This window comes from Stegastes partitus, unplaced genomic scaffold, assembly GCF_000690725.1.
Source record: "Stegastes partitus isolate 25-593 unplaced genomic scaffold, Stegastes_partitus-1.0.2 Scaffold628, whole genome shotgun sequence".
Lineage (NCBI taxonomy): Eukaryota > Metazoa > Chordata > Actinopteri > Pomacentridae > Stegastes > Stegastes partitus.
In genome coordinates this window covers 246855-262155 of record NW_007578359.1, presented here as the reverse complement: position 1 = coordinate 262155, position 15301 = coordinate 246855, and the positions used below count along the sequence as shown (strand labels likewise).

Here is a 15301-nt window from a genome sequence, read left to right as displayed (position 1 = left end):
GTCTCCTCCACTTGCCTCCTCTCCTTATCTCCTCTCCTTGTCTCCTCTCCTTATCTCCTCTCCTTGTCTCCTCCACTTGTTTCATCTCCTTGCCTCCTCTCCTTGTCTCCTTCCCTTATCTCCTCTCCTTGACGCTCCCCTGAGGTCCTACCTTCTTGTTTTTATCGTCCACATGGTGTAGACGTCTTACATTTTGTCTCTGCAGCTCTTTCTACGAAGCTTTCCCTCCTGAACTTGGCTCTTTGTGTCTCTCCAGGTTGTTCGAGACCCTCCAGTCTCTCTTCTGGTCCATATTCGGGCTGCTCAACCTTTACGTCACCAACGTCAAGGCCCGACACGAGTTCACGGAGTTCGTCGGGGCGACCATGTTCGGGACATACAACGTCATCTCGCTGGTGGTTCTGCTCAACATGCTGATCGCCATGATGAACAACTCCTACCAGCTCATCGCCGTGAGTCACTGCAGGGAGCCGCGCAAAGATTAGTCTGACCGATAGCTGCAGTTTATTCATGTGTTTGTGAATCACTGATTAAAATGACGTGGGCCGAGTAAAACTACCGTGAACATATTAAGCTGAGCGGGTCGCTCCATGAAATATCGACCAATTCTCCCCCCGACCGCCTCAGAACCAGCTGATCCTTCATCTACAGTAACGTATGAAGAAGACTTTTACCTTCATGCTGTCAATATTTTCGTTTAAATGTGTTCTCACCCTAGAATGTCGTCTTTATCTGCTGTTCTGATGCAGTTCTGACGCTCAGAAATGATGGAAAAGGTCCATTAAAAAGGGCCGAAAACTATTAGAAGTCTTTGTCGTGGTGACCCGTTGCTAGCTAAACCTCTACAGCGCTCTCTCAGAAAGTCTCTTTGGACTTTATGGGCCTGAAAATATTCAGAGTATGAAGGTAAAACTTTGCTTGATTGAATGAAGCTACTGTAGATACAGAACCAGCTGATCCTGAGCAGGTCTGGGGGATCTTCATCTGGAATAACCGAGTGGTTAAATGAGTGTCGATAACGGATTTAGCTGTTGCTGACGTAGTTGTCGATGCCTCGTTGTCTTCCTCAGATAATTAGCTTAAAGGTGCTAAAATCCTCTGGGTAAGATCGTTTCAAAGGTCTTAAGATGGAAACATATCGAGGTCTGGACATCGTGACAACAAACGTCATGCAGATTTCTGGTTTTCCCTCCAGGACCACGCCGACATCGAGTGGAAGTTCGCTCGCACCAAGCTGTGGATGAGTTACTTCGACGAGGGCGGCACGCTGCCTCCCCCGTTCAACATCATCCCCAGCCCCAAGTCCATCTGGTACCTGCTCATGTGGCTCCACAACAAGCTGTGCAGGAGAGGCCAGCCGCCCGGAGACGACACGCACAAATGTGAAAACCTGCGAGAGTTCACGGTGAGCCGAGACCCGTTTTCACCACGAGTTCGCCGGCAGACGCTCCCACAGCGTTGTTACCGCCGTACGGTCTTTAGTTACACGATCAGCGTCTTCAGATCAGATTCCACCACCGAGGAGCCACCAGCGCTAGATTTATATCAACTTTATAGACTTAAATAGTGCATCTTTGGCTTTTTATTTTCAGTTTTTCTGAGTTTAATCCATTTTTTATTTTGTGCTTGCAACAGCTTATGTTTAGATTGTGGACAAAACGAGACGTTTGAGGAAACACTGATTTAATTTTCTGTCAGTTTATCGACCAAACAGCTGATCGGTTAAGTGAGAAAGTGGTTGTTAGTTGCAGTCCTGCTTTCAACGGACAGAAACAGTGTGTTGTTATGGTGACAGCAGAGGCTCATGTTTCAATATGTAGAAATGAAAAGAGCAGGACTTTAAACTAACAACAACAATGTAAACCTTCATTTGAGTTTCCATAAAGTCAAAGATACCCACATGACCGTCAGTAAATGCTGACCTGTGGTGATGATTTGAACAGATGTGTTGCTGAAGACGAGGACGGGACAAACACGCAGAAGGTTTTTCTAGTTTAAAGAGTCTCCCATTCTCCGGTTTGACATTCGTGTTGAGTCAGTAGCTTTATTGTCTTTGTGCACTGACAGGAAGGAGTTTTATTATCTGTTTGTCTGGAAAAGCGAAGGTGAACTCGACTGATCAGGACACGACAAGCTGCAGCCGCCAGCATCAGAACCGTGAACGCTGCAGTCGCGGGACGCTGAGCGCCGCCGCCACCCTACTTCCAGCAACAAAACAGCAGCTGCAGACAAAAAAGCTCAAAGTTGACAAACTCAGGAACAAACTAAAGGCGTGATTTATTCATGCGTGAACCAACATGCCTTCGTGGCCATATGCCTGTCGCTGAACAGTCGTGCAAACGAGCTGCGCGGAGCCGGAGCCGGAGCCGGAGCCGGGCTCAGAGGCCATATGCCGGTGTTCATGCTGACAAGTCAGCAGAGGATTCACACGATTCACATGAAATCTGGTTTCTGTGGGCAGCTCTGGAGCACGAGTTCAACGGAAAAGGTTTTTATTTAGAGGAAAAGCTGCTTTTTTATCAGCCGAGATAATATATATATATAATATATATATATGTGGTCATAACTGAACACGAGAGACTAAAAACAAGCACAATGACACACAAAATGATCATTAAAAACATGCAGAATGACCACAAAGAAAGCAGAAAAAGATGCAAAATGACTGCGAAGCATCACAAAGCCACCAAAAAGACACAAAACAACAACAAAAAGATGCAAAACAATCACAAACAAATACAAAAACGTACAAAATTACCATAAAAATACACAAACTGACCACAAAGACACCACAAAAAGATGCAAATTGACTTCAGTGAGATATAAAACAACCACAAAGACATAAAAGACCACAGAAAGATGGAAATTGACCATAAAAAGATGCAAAATGATCACAAACAAACACAAAATGACCATAAAAAGAAGCAGAACGACAGCAAAGAGACACAAAGTCACCACAGTGACAGAAACAGATACACAGAACAACCACAACAAGACATAAAACGTCCACCAAGAGACCCAAAAACCAACCAGCAGTCTAGAAAGGACATAAAAAATCAATCGATCAGGTAATCAATGGACAGAAAATTCAGTTCCCAACATTGATGGCTGATTTGTGTCATAAAAATGCCCCAAACTGAATTCTAACCAGTTTCTCAGCTTCCTCTGACAGTAAATTTAATATCTGAGGCTGTTTTCTGACTCACCGAACACCCAGTTAACTATCAGAAAACAACAGTCGGACGTATTGATGATGAGAGTGATTAATTGGTGCTGCTGCTACTTTACGCCGTCCTGGCCGGGGTTTAGCGTTTGCTAATTACTCGACTCGCTTGAATTGAAGCAAACGTGCAGCATTTGGGGCCACAAAGCGGTGGAGCGAGGACTCGTTTAGTCGTCTAATCGGTCTTTTCTCGGCCCGGCAGCACTGAACCTGCTCACAGCCGCATTTAAAGAAACGCGGTGGCGCGGCACGTGGACGGACATCAGCTGTGTGTCTACGAGCACGGAAAGAACACGGGCAGATCAACACGTCCCGATAAGCACATTTAACAGCCCAGTCATCTGGAGCAGCCAGCGCTGGCTGATAAGGCTGCTTCGCATTCACACGGAGTGCAGCTGGCATGTTCACCTCAGCTGAAGAGTTACATAAGCCAGCCAGCCCACATAGGTTCACCGGGCCTCGCAGCGCCGCAGAGATCCGATCAGGGGAGGGAGCCGGCCGCTGTGTTTGTGCTGACAGAGCGAGCAGAAAGGCAGCGTTCGGTGTGGAAGCTCCGAGGACCGGGAGGGGGGATGGGTGCAGATTAGAACCACAAGCATCAGAGGAATTGTTCATGTTGACACACAAGCATTAAAACTGGCCCGTGTTTCCTCCACCGGACGAACTTTTCAACAAAACAACATTAGCTGCACAAATTTTCAACATGGCCGCCATGTCCAATCCAATCCATTTTCCTAACCTTATAGAGCCATTTGCCTGGTTTTGGTGTCAAAACATATAGCGTTTAGCATGTAGGATTAAATCTACATGCTCTAGCGTGATTACTTGCACCGTAACGGCGAGCTTTTGGCCATTCTGGTTTTGGTATCGTTTAGGTGTTCTGTCCGTTCTGATGTGGCCCCAACCTGTAACCCGATTAGAATAAAACTGAAAAACAAGCATGTCACAATGTCCTGGATTCCAGCTTTGATAAGTAGACATAGACACTAAATCGTGACAGCATCAATAAAATAACTCGTCATTAAAAACTAAATTAATCAATTAATTGGAAAACATTTCCTGTTCCAGTTTAACTTTAAGTCAGCAAACATTTACTGGTTTCTAAAAGTCTGTTGATGCCACAGTCTCATTCAAAAGTGTCAGAAATGTATGAGACAATTTTAATATCATAAAAAAATGGACTTTAAAGATATTTTTTTAAAAACGCTAACGTCCTCCATCTTAAAAAATGGCCATTTAAATTTCTTTCTTTTTTTGCATGTTGTAAAGAGTAAATACAAGAGTGTAAAAATGTTAAAAGTATTCAGAAATATTAATTCAAACTGCTCTGTTTTATGAGTGAAATCTAGCTACATTATGCTGTTGTTTCTGATGCCACAGTTCTTGAAAAAAATCATTAATTCTACTTTTTTAATGAACCTGGTGCTTTATTATTATTATTATTATTAATATTATTGAAGGGCCTTTACATTTATATTATATATTCTATTGTAAGTTGTTAACCCTATTTTTTAATTATTTAGCTAAATCTGTATTCTATGTGTTATTTTGGGGTTTTAATGTTAATATTTAAATGACACAAATACATAATAAATATCATGGTCCAGTCTAAAGCCTGAAGCTATACTATGTGGAATAGGTGACTTTTAGAATACTTGAGTTATGGTGAGGTGTTTAAATGTTCGACATTTTAAAGTTTAGAAAGATGTACAAAAAAGTTTGAGAGGCAGACGTCAGTCCGTGTTGAGTTCATTACTCAGCAGCTCTCCGGTCTGGAGGCTGTAAACGTAACCCTGCTGAACGTGACCCGGTTAGTTCTGTTGGAGAGAAACGTCAGGATCAGTCCATGAAAACTCTCCTCAGAATCAGCGGATTATTTGCTTCATGAAGCAAAGTTCTACCTTCATGCTGGGGATATTTTTAGAGGTCACATGACTTTGCACTGTGAGTTTGTCTCCCTGGCTCAGACAGAGGACCCAGTACAGAACCCTGTGGAACACCCCTTTTTTTTTTAATTTAAAAAAAAAAAGTATATTTGCAGGTTCATTCTGACAAAAGACTTTGGATTTATTTTTGTGTTCATACTGACCAGAGACTTCGGTCCCTGGTTGGTCGTCGTGCCTCCACGGTTCCCTCTTGGTACAGTAGACGTGTACAGCATGATGAAGGTGCATCAGACAGAGAGGTCTGCATATCCAGCCCACATGGAAATGAAATGGGAAACAGTGGAGCGGTAACAGGAAACACCGAAGATTGGTGGATGATGGATGAGCTTGTGACAAATCCGGAAATTAGCAAAACGGATCAGAACATGAAGAATTTGCAGGTTTTGCTCCACAGTGGTCTTCAGTGAGTCTCTCAGCTGTCAGATGTTTTAAAGGCACGCATTCATTTTCACATATTCCTATATTTTTAAAACTGAAAAAGCCGGCTTTGCCTCACTCTGATTGCGTAACGTCTTTCAGCCAAAAAGTGTTGCGTCTTGTTGCGCATGTAAAATTACAGTAAACAAAATCCTCCCGTGAAAAGATGTTGTGAGAAAAGTGGCTGGAGATGCACCTTTATGTATGTGAAAAACAACAAGAAGAAGAAATACAGCAGAAGACATTTAAAAGATCACAGGTTTTCTCTGATGTGCTTTTATGAAACTGATCGTTGTTATTAGTTGTTAAAACAAACTGATATGATTTATTCAGAACTGAACAGAATGAGCTCTGCTTCTTTTTGTTTGAGTTCTATTCATTTAGATTGTTGGACCGGAGCGTAGAACATTATTCAGGAGGTTAGTCGAGTCGTACGGGTTTATTTTTATTATGTGTGTTCTTGCAGGGTTTTCGCCTAAACATGTAAATTATCAGACAAATTTGTGCAATCAATACTGCAGGCTTTCAGGCTAAGTTGTTCCGGTAAATTGGTGTCATATACTGGTGGGTGTTAACCGTAATGTTTAAATTACATGAACAAATTCACAGAATAAATATTCTTGTAGGGACCCAACCTGGATTAAACAACCGGGGTACATTTGGATAATAAATGTATTGTGGGTCTGTAGCTTGGTGTTTATTTGCTGAAGCCATCGTTCTATGTTTTTGTGTGTTTTTGGTCCTTCTATGCTGTTGTGGTGTCCAGAACACTAACAGGTGACCTTTGTTTTCATGTTTTCTGCTCAGACTTGAATGTGCATTAATCATATTGTCTGTTTCTCTTTCATTCTGTCTTTATTATCCTCATTTTCTGAGCCTTTAGACACATGAATAGCGTTTGCTTGCCCTCGCTGCCTCTCAGTCTGCAGCATCAGAGCGAAAACACCATGAATTATATAACTGAAGCTCTCTAAAAATAACCCAAACGCTTTTGGTTCGCTTGATTCAATTGGATCCATCATCTGCTGAGGTGAGAAGGTTCACGTTTGCGCTCGACCCCATCACCTCGGCGGTTCTGGTTCCGGATGAGAGCGTCCGCTGAAGGCCTCCAGTGGAACCGAGGGGAAGAACTGGGCTCCACGACGTTACGTGTCCGTGTTGAGTTCATTACTCAGCAGCTCTCCGGTCTGGAGGCTGTAAACGTAACCCTGCTGAACGTGACCCGGTTTGATCTGTTGGAGAGAAACTTCAGGATCAGTCCATGAAAAGTCTCCTCAGAATCAGTGGATTATTTATTTAATGAAGCAAAGTTCTACCTTCATGCTGGGGATATTTTTAGAGTTTCAGACCCAGATTGATCACCTTAATGGACTTTTTCCATCATTTCTGAGCCTCAGCACTTCATCAGTACAGCAGATAGACACATGACATTTAGGAGGAAGAACACATCTGGGTTCTGCTAGAACCTGACACCAGATCAGTTCGACATCCATCCATCTGTCTCCGTCTAAAGAGCAAATATGACTATATTAGATTTTTTTTTTTTATCCCACAGAATGAGTCCTGTCTATAGATGGTTCTGGTAGGTTCTGGAGGTAAAACGGTCCTTCCATTGTCTAGAACTGGTTCTGACCGTCACACATGCTGATACCAGCCTGGAAAGTTTACCCTCTTTAAAGGTCACATGACTTTGCGCTGTGAATTAGTCTCCCGGGTCAGACAGAGGACCCAGTATAGAACCCTGTGGAACACCACATCAACATTTCTGCTGCTAAAGGCGTCATTTGAACTGAGTCACACCATAGAAATCAAACATCAGTTCTACGTCCATCCAGGTGTCTCAGTCTAAAGACTCATTTAGGATCATTTTTTGTGTATTTTTGTTTTGTTTTGGTTTTTTTGTGTCATTTTGAATATGTTCTGAGTCATTTCAGACAAACATTTAGTCATTTTTGACAGGTTTTTTTTGTAATTAGGGATCATTTTTGTGTTATTTTGAACATCTTTTGTGGCACTTTAAGGAATTTCTGCATAATAGAAAACACGTTTGATCTTTTTGTAAAAACTGCAACCACATCAGTTTTATATCCATCCAGATGTTACAGCCTAGAAGACAACAAATGTGGGAAAATTTTGAGTCATTTCGACCAATTTGAGTAATTTTGGACGACCTTCGTGTTATTTTGGAACATTTTGTGAGTCGCTGTCGACAAAGCTTGAGAAGTTTAAGACAATTTCATGAAATTTTTTGGACAACTTTCATGTGATGGATGAAAAACCCACCTGAGTTCTGGTAGAACCTGACACCAGATCAGTTCTACATCCGTCCAGGTGTCACCGTCTGAACACCTGAAGAAAAAAATACAGTGTAGGATAAAAAGGAATGAAAACTAAAGCAGCATAAACGTGATGTGACGTGGTGTTAAATGTTTCTAACCTGATCTCTTCTTCTCTTTGTAGGAGCGCCACGCCGACAGCCTGATACAGAACCAGCATTATCAGGTCGGTACCTGCTTCGGGTCTCCTTGTGTGTCAGCAGGTGTGTTCGCGTCGTCACCTGCCGGCTTCCACTTTGCACTAAAACAGGAACTGAACACTAAAAACAGGTGTCAGTCAGCTTTAACACCTCCACTGAGTTACGGGGTTTTAAATCACCATGACTTAAGAATCAGTAGGACTATACTTGTATGTGGATTGCTCAGAAAAGTTAAGCTCCTCATACTTGTTTTTCTGCATGATTTAAGAGATGTTTGAAGTGTCATCAACCCAGGGTGTTAAGCTGAGGACCTGTTTAATCATTATGTTGCTCCAATGAGATTTTTTGGAACTTTTAAGAAATAAATTAATTGTTTAGAGATGCACTTCTTGTACTTTAAACTTCAGTTTATGTGACATTAGCAGATGTCATCTTATTGTATTTGTTCAACCTGCAGGTCCTCGTTTCATGAGAGGGAACTTGAAATTTGAGCTGACAGCAAAGGAAAATTAAGTCTTTTTTATGCTACATCATTATGTCGTCCAACTCGTCACAGTAAGGTTTCCAGCTGGATCAATACGGTCGTCTGGATTACAGTCAAAAGTACATTTCAGTGATTCGTCAGTCCCGTGTTGCACCAAACTGTTTGTTGGTCCATCAAACCAACACGGGACGAGAACGTGGACCTGAAGCTCTCAGAGGACAGTTCCAGTACGTTCAACCGGCCGTGTTTCCCAGTAGCGTTGGGTTTTATGTTTGCAGTCCTCCCCGAGCTGCCTGCAGCTTCCCAACAAACGTCATCGTCACACAAATTGTATTAAAGTTTGTTTTGGCGTTTGACTGAAATTAGCCACCTGGAGGTAACGTTTTCCAAACAGAGATCTACGTCCCACCTATACATCACGTCGGTTTGTTTAACCGGAACGTGCAGCTGAACGCCGCCACAGGTTTTAACTTGTAAGCTGCGCTCAGCCAATCAGCCAATCAGCGAACAACAAACCGCTAATGGGAAGCTGAGAGAACGAATACAAACCAACACAAAGTGGATCAAGTTTGGCAAATCCTGGGCTTGTTGGGTAGTGTTGGTATAAGCTAAAGCTGGAAAATGGTGCTTTGCTGCACTTCATAGTACATCGATAAGAGACGAAACAAGGACCCACTGGTGTAACCCCACAGTGGAACACGTCTCAGAAGTACGAGTGCACTTAAACATCACAAAGATGGCTCATGTCTCCATGACTGTTTAGGTCCGGGCTTTTATTTTGAAACTGTTTAAGTGTCTGTAGCTTTAAATGCTGCTGGCCCCGCCCCCTTCAGGAAGAAGACTCTCCCGGTCTGTGATTGGCACATAGATAATAATAGAGTGAGTAGCAGCAGGACTTTCTATCCTCTAACTTTCTCTCTGAGGATCGTTTTACAGTAGTTCTGAGTGAACTCTCGGCTCAGTCGTCGTTTTTAACTCCTGTTTGTTGTCAGACAACGTTATAAAATCAGCGTTTAAATGAAGCGATGCTCGTTAACGTGTCGTCTGGATGAGTTTCAGTCGCTTCTGACCACAGAAACAGAAGCTTCTGCAGATGAGAGCAGCTTCATTGTGAGTTCAGTTTAATGAGCACAGGGAGCAGGAGAGAAGCCACCGATGAGGTCCTTCCCCAGGATTTAAATCTGTTCATTTGTTAATTACATTTCAACCAGTTTCATGAAGTTAGTGTAACTTGAATTTTGCTTTCCATCAATTAACATGAACAGCTGAGTTCAACCTTAATGTGAGTTTGAATCCGTGGCATGTAAATTCACACCATAAATATCTCTGTCGAGTCTTAACCTCGATATCTAAACTTACAGGTCAGTTCCTAGCGTCAGTCCGGTTGTGTCTTTGCGCTGGATGACACCTCGGTGCTGCTCTGAATGTGCAGCGACAGTTTGACGCGATCACATCGAGAGTTTTCTGACAAATCTTTCCTCTCAGTTGAAGTGACAGCGAGCGTCTTCCTTCTTTCTTGTGTTGGTCGGAGCACAAACGCAGCGTGTCGTCTTTGGCAGCCGTTACCGCCGCTTTCATGTCCAGTTTTTTTTTTTTTTTTTTCTTGGGGGGGATTTTTTTTTGTAAGAATTTGTGCAGCGAATCAAAGCGAGACTCGTATTCTGACACCTCAGCACTGGCAGCGAGTTCGGACGCAGCAGCGCCAGTACTTTGCGTTTGGCAGCGCCAGTCGTCGCTTTGATACGCGTCCTTGTTTTTAAGGATTGTTGCAGGAGTGTGTCCTTCACTCGGCGGACTGTGTGTGTGTGTGTGTGTGTGTGTGTGTGTGTGTGTGTTTTGGCAGAGGCGGAGAGTGACAGCATGCCAGAGCGTCCTGTTTGGCAGTCACAGGTGTTGACTGTGGGAGGAAGCTGTGTGCGAGTGTGTGTGCAGCGTGTCAGGGTTTGAATCGCCGCCCACTGAGCACCAAATGCTTGTGAAATTTGTCTTTGGTCTGTAAATCAACGAGGGCGACCCGCCTCATTGGCTGATAACTTAATGAGACAATAGCATTTAAACGCCTGCACTGGGCTGCACAACAAGTCGCTTCCTGCGGCTCGTTTTTAGCTGGTTTGGTGCAAAAAATGAGCACAAAAGGTGTTTTTATTCTCCTGATTTATGAATGAAGGAAGTTTGCTGAACTTCAAGCTCACAGATGAATATAAGCCACATCCAAACAGGAAACAAGAAATATGAAGAAAACTCACGGAAACTTGCTGCTCATTAAATAATGTGAATTTCCAGACTTTTGGATTGACTTGGGGCGTTTCAGTTTCATACAAAACTGACTTTGTGAACTTTGAAATATCTCTAAAGTGCATTTATAGGTCTTATGAGAGCAGCAAACACTTGTCACTGCTGGACTCTGGTGGACCGTTTAGTGCTTTTCCTTCATCCGTTTATGGTGGAACTGTCTTTGGATGTTTCATGATGCAAACGTGTTTGTGTTTTAATTCACTTCATGAGGCTCCAGAGTTTCCTGTAGAACCTGAGAGCGACGTCTGTGTATTCACATCTAGACTGCAGGATGTAACTGACTGCTAGTTATTAGTGCCAGTTTACCAAAGTCTTAACAAATTGAGAAAAAGAAAAATGAACTCCCTGGTTAGCGTCTGTTTGCCGCCGTAGACTTCAAACGCGTTCCGTCGAGCCTCGTCGCGAGAACAAAACGCGTCACTCACCCTCCGAGTGACTGACGGCGGAACAAAGAACAACCCAAAAAAAATAACGCCGTGGAAAAAAAAAAAAGTCACAGAAATAGAAAACAGAAGCAGTAACCATGGCAACTGTCTCCCAACAGGAGGTGATCCGGAGCCTGGTGAAGCGGTACGTGGCGGCCATGATACGCAGCGCCAAGACCGACGAGGGGCTGACGGAGGAGAACTTCAAGGTGGGTGACCGGGACGATGGGATGCTGTTGTCATGGTAACGCGGAGCCCAAACAAAGGAGGCGGCGCTCCTCCAACGGTGAAATCCGTCTTTCTGCAGCGAACCATGTAAACGAGGAACATCAGCTGCTCTGCTCTGATGCCGAACACGCAGCTGCTGCTCGTCGCCGCAAAGCTTGATTGAAAGTTTAGGTTCCTAATAACCACCTGCTCGTGTTCCTACAGTCTGATCAATAGCAGGCATCCTCCAGGAGAGCTTCTTTGCTTTTCCTCAAATCTTCCGAGCCGTGAATTATTCAGAGCTGTTCTACCTCCAGAGCCCGTTTCCCATGATGCCTCTGGAGCCCAGCCTGGGCTTTGAAGTGCAAACTTCCTCTGGGTCTTTCAGTTCAACAACGGCATCAGGTGCACGTCGAGCTTTTCACACGCCGACGGTGTTTGTGTGTCTAAAACGTGTAGCTAACGTCAGGTGAGCTGGATCACAGCGTCCAACCCTCTGAGGAGTCACGTGTGCAGCGTTCGGATCCCATATGGTGAACGAAACCCACCGAGTCCGTCGGGTCGTGTCGCACAGCTCCGTGTGCTCTGAGCAGAGAGGACTACAGTAGCAGCAGGGCGGTAAACAGAGCGTTTCTGTGCAGCCACTTATGCAAATGTTGTGTAAAAGCTGCGGGCTGAATCCCAGCTGCATGTGAGCTGAATGCAAATAAAAGCCGGCGTCGTTGTCCCCGGATGGCTTCGGCGCCGCAAAACGAGCAAACGTGCTGCAAGTTTGCCTCAAGTTCATCTGGAGAGTCCTAAAAATCACTCAGACGTCAGTCTGCTTTGATAAAGGAAAGAATCTACCAGTTCTCCACATAAGGAGCAGCTGGCTGGTCATGCAGATCCAGGATCATCGGTGCTTTTTAAAGATGAAAAAAAGTCTCTAAAAAGCATCCTTGCTTTTTGAATTAAAACACAGGAGCATAAACGACGTGGACGCTGCCTTTTGGGGACATGTCAGCGTTCTCTGCATCAGCTTTGACCTCTGATCAGACGTAAACTTATCAAGCTGAATTAGTTTAAGGTTATACGATCAGTAATGCAGCTCACTGGCTGATGGTTCGGCCAGAGATCTGGTCGTGTTACACACATTTACAGCTCATGATGTTTGTATGTTCACCCTCAACCAAGACGTAGAGAGCCAGTTTTACCGGCAGCATCGGTTAGTGGACGTAGCGGCGCTTCTATGCAGGAAACAGTTTGTTATGTCTATGAGGTGAGTTTTATGTTGTTGAGGAAAAGACTGCAGCCGGACGAGGACATGGAGCTGGAGCTCATCCTCAGCGACCACTTTAACCAGTTTATTCATCATCTGCATCACGGCCGTCGCTTTCTATGAACGTATTTCATCAGTTAGCCACTTTGAAAATAAATCACCCGAAATGTCGAGTGCAAGAAAAACTCTTTAGAATAGATTCTAATGTTACAGATTTATGGAAAAAACAAGATTCATTCTGTCATCTGACACCACAGAAGGGTTTAATATTAATCTGCAGTGTTGCATGATACAGAACGTTCAATCCAAATGCTTTTTATTGCCATGAAAGTGGCTTTAAATGAGCTGTGTTTCTTTGCTTCTCCTCTCTTTGCTCTCACTTCCACCGTTCGTCCTTTTTCTCTCTTTCTGGCCCGTCTCTCGACCTCGACCTCCTCCTCTTCACCTCCTGCCTCTACAAACGGATGCTTCACCTCCCCCCTCTCAGCCTCGTCACTCCCACTTACCCTCCTCACCCTCCTCTTCTCTCACTCTGGGTTGTTGTTTTTTTTTTGTCACATTTTCCCCTGAATGTCAAAAACCTGCTCAGAGTTTGTCTAAACCTGAACACTGTCAGGCCTGAAAGCGATTCCTTCTCTGAAGCATTCTGCATTTCACAGCCAGAAGATGAGTTAAGTTATTGGTATATTAGAAAATAGCTTTGCCAAAGAAGGACTCATGTCTAGAAGATGGTCCTGGTAGCAAACGGTGCTGAATTTTCATGGAGTGACCCAGTTTGGAGAAGGGAACCCTGAATGCCAAGAAGTTTGTGAGTCAGTTATTAGTCAGAGTGAATCTATCGCCGTCCTTCAGTGGCGTCGGTGATGCCAAGGAGCCATTTGGGAGGCACATTTCAAACAGTTGTCTTAACCAATGGCCTGCAGCCTGATCAATCAATCTTGACTAATCGATAGCAGGAATGACTTACAGCAGACACTCCTAATGCCGACAGAGGCTTTCTGAGTTAGTTAGTTTTTTAACCATGTGACCATCATGACAAATCAACACTTTGGCAATAGGAACGTTGTCTTTGTAGACTTGGCTGGAAACCGTTAACCGCCACATTTGGACCCACCTCTAAAAGGTCTGGAAATATTTACAGGATGAAGGTAGAACTGTGCATGACTCCGTTATTTATGCTAAAGTTACCGTCGATAAAGAAGCAGCTGACTCAGAAGACGATTGAGTTTTAGTGACTCTACGTTAACCTCACGGTGGTTCTCTGTGTCTCCTCAGGAGCTGAAGCAGGACATCTCCAGTTTCCGCTACGAGGTCCTGGATCTCCTCGGCAACCGGCGTCCTCCCCGACGACACTACTCCTCCTCCAGCGAGACGACGAAGGATGACGGCGCCGCGGCCTCTGAGGACGACAGCGAATCAGGTGACGGCAGCGGAGGCGGAGTGGGCGTGCCCAGGTCCAAGAGCGTGACATTCGTGACCCCGACGGAGGAGGACACGGGGCCGGCGCCGACGCTCGGCGTGTCGGCACTGGTGCGCTCCATCTCTGGGATGACCCAGATAGAACGAGGGGGCGACGGCGAGGAGGGCGAACTGGAGGAGGGCATCGGATGGGGCGAGGAGGAGGAGGACGAGGAGGGGAAACCAAAGAGCAACGGGCTGAAGACGACCGTCATCTCTCCATCCTCCACCGCCGTCCTCCCGTCGCCCTCGTCGTCGTTCTCCTCCTCGCTGTCCTCGTCGCTGGCTCGCACCAGGAGCCGCCTGCAGCGCCTCTCAACTCCGAGGGCCAAGACGGACTCCTTCAAGCGCCTCTCCTACCTGTTCTCCCGCTCCAAACGCAAAGCCCCGCCCATGCCGCTGTCACTCCAGTCCCCGCCCTCCTACACCATCTCCGACGGGTTGCTCCGCCCCCTGGGCAGCCACAGCCACTCCGACTTCGGACTCAGCGACGTGACCAGGAGCGAGACTCACCTGAACGAGGTGGGCCGCTCCGTCGACATCAACAACCCGTCGTTCTCGAGGACGAACGGACGGGACTCGCTGCTGACGCTGCCCCTCCCGCCCCCGTGTCCCTGCCAATCCCTGCACTGTGCTTCCAACATGTCCGAGTCCAGCTCGCGCCTCCTGGACTCCAGCGAGGACGTTTTCCAGGGCGGAGGCGTGGGAGGAGCAGGCGAGGGCGGTGTGGACGGAGGCGGGGGAGGCGGTGGCGGGGTGATGATGATGGGCGGGTGGGTGGGACCCTGCGATGATGTCATAGAGGACAGCTGCGAGGTCATAGAGGACTCGGTCACCACGCAGCTATAGGAGACAGCCGACAACCAAACTGATTTTCTTTGTTTGTTTTCAAAATGGCTGAATACACACAGAGATGGAGGGAGAGAGGGGCGGGACCCCGACGGGATCCGTTCTCGGACTCGGCAGGTGGGATTCGGCATCCTGGAATTCTAGTACGCAACACTTTCAAGAACGGAGCAGGTTCTGAGGATCGGCTATTGTGCACCGAACGGATCCTGAAATGGCAGACGTTCATGGAGACAGTCTGGGAAATACAGTTCATACCCACCAGT

General features: G+C 45.5%; 1 protein-coding gene across 1 annotated transcript in view; it reads left to right on the top strand.

Annotated features, from left to right (window-relative positions):
* trpc5a (transient receptor potential cation channel, subfamily C, member 5a) overlaps nt 1–15038 on the top strand; it is a 69746-nt gene extending 54708 nt beyond the window's left edge. Inside the window, exons 13-17 of the mRNA XM_008289655.1 lie at nt 257–452; nt 1196–1405; nt 8047–8088; nt 11386–11475; nt 14007–15038. Of these exons, the coding sequence (XP_008287877.1) occupies nt 257–452; nt 1196–1405; nt 8047–8088; nt 11386–11475; nt 14007–15038 (1570 nt within the window). The remainder of the gene's footprint in view (nt 1–256; nt 453–1195; nt 1406–8046; nt 8089–11385; nt 11476–14006) is intronic.
* Nucleotides 15039–15301: the final 263 nt, after the last annotated feature.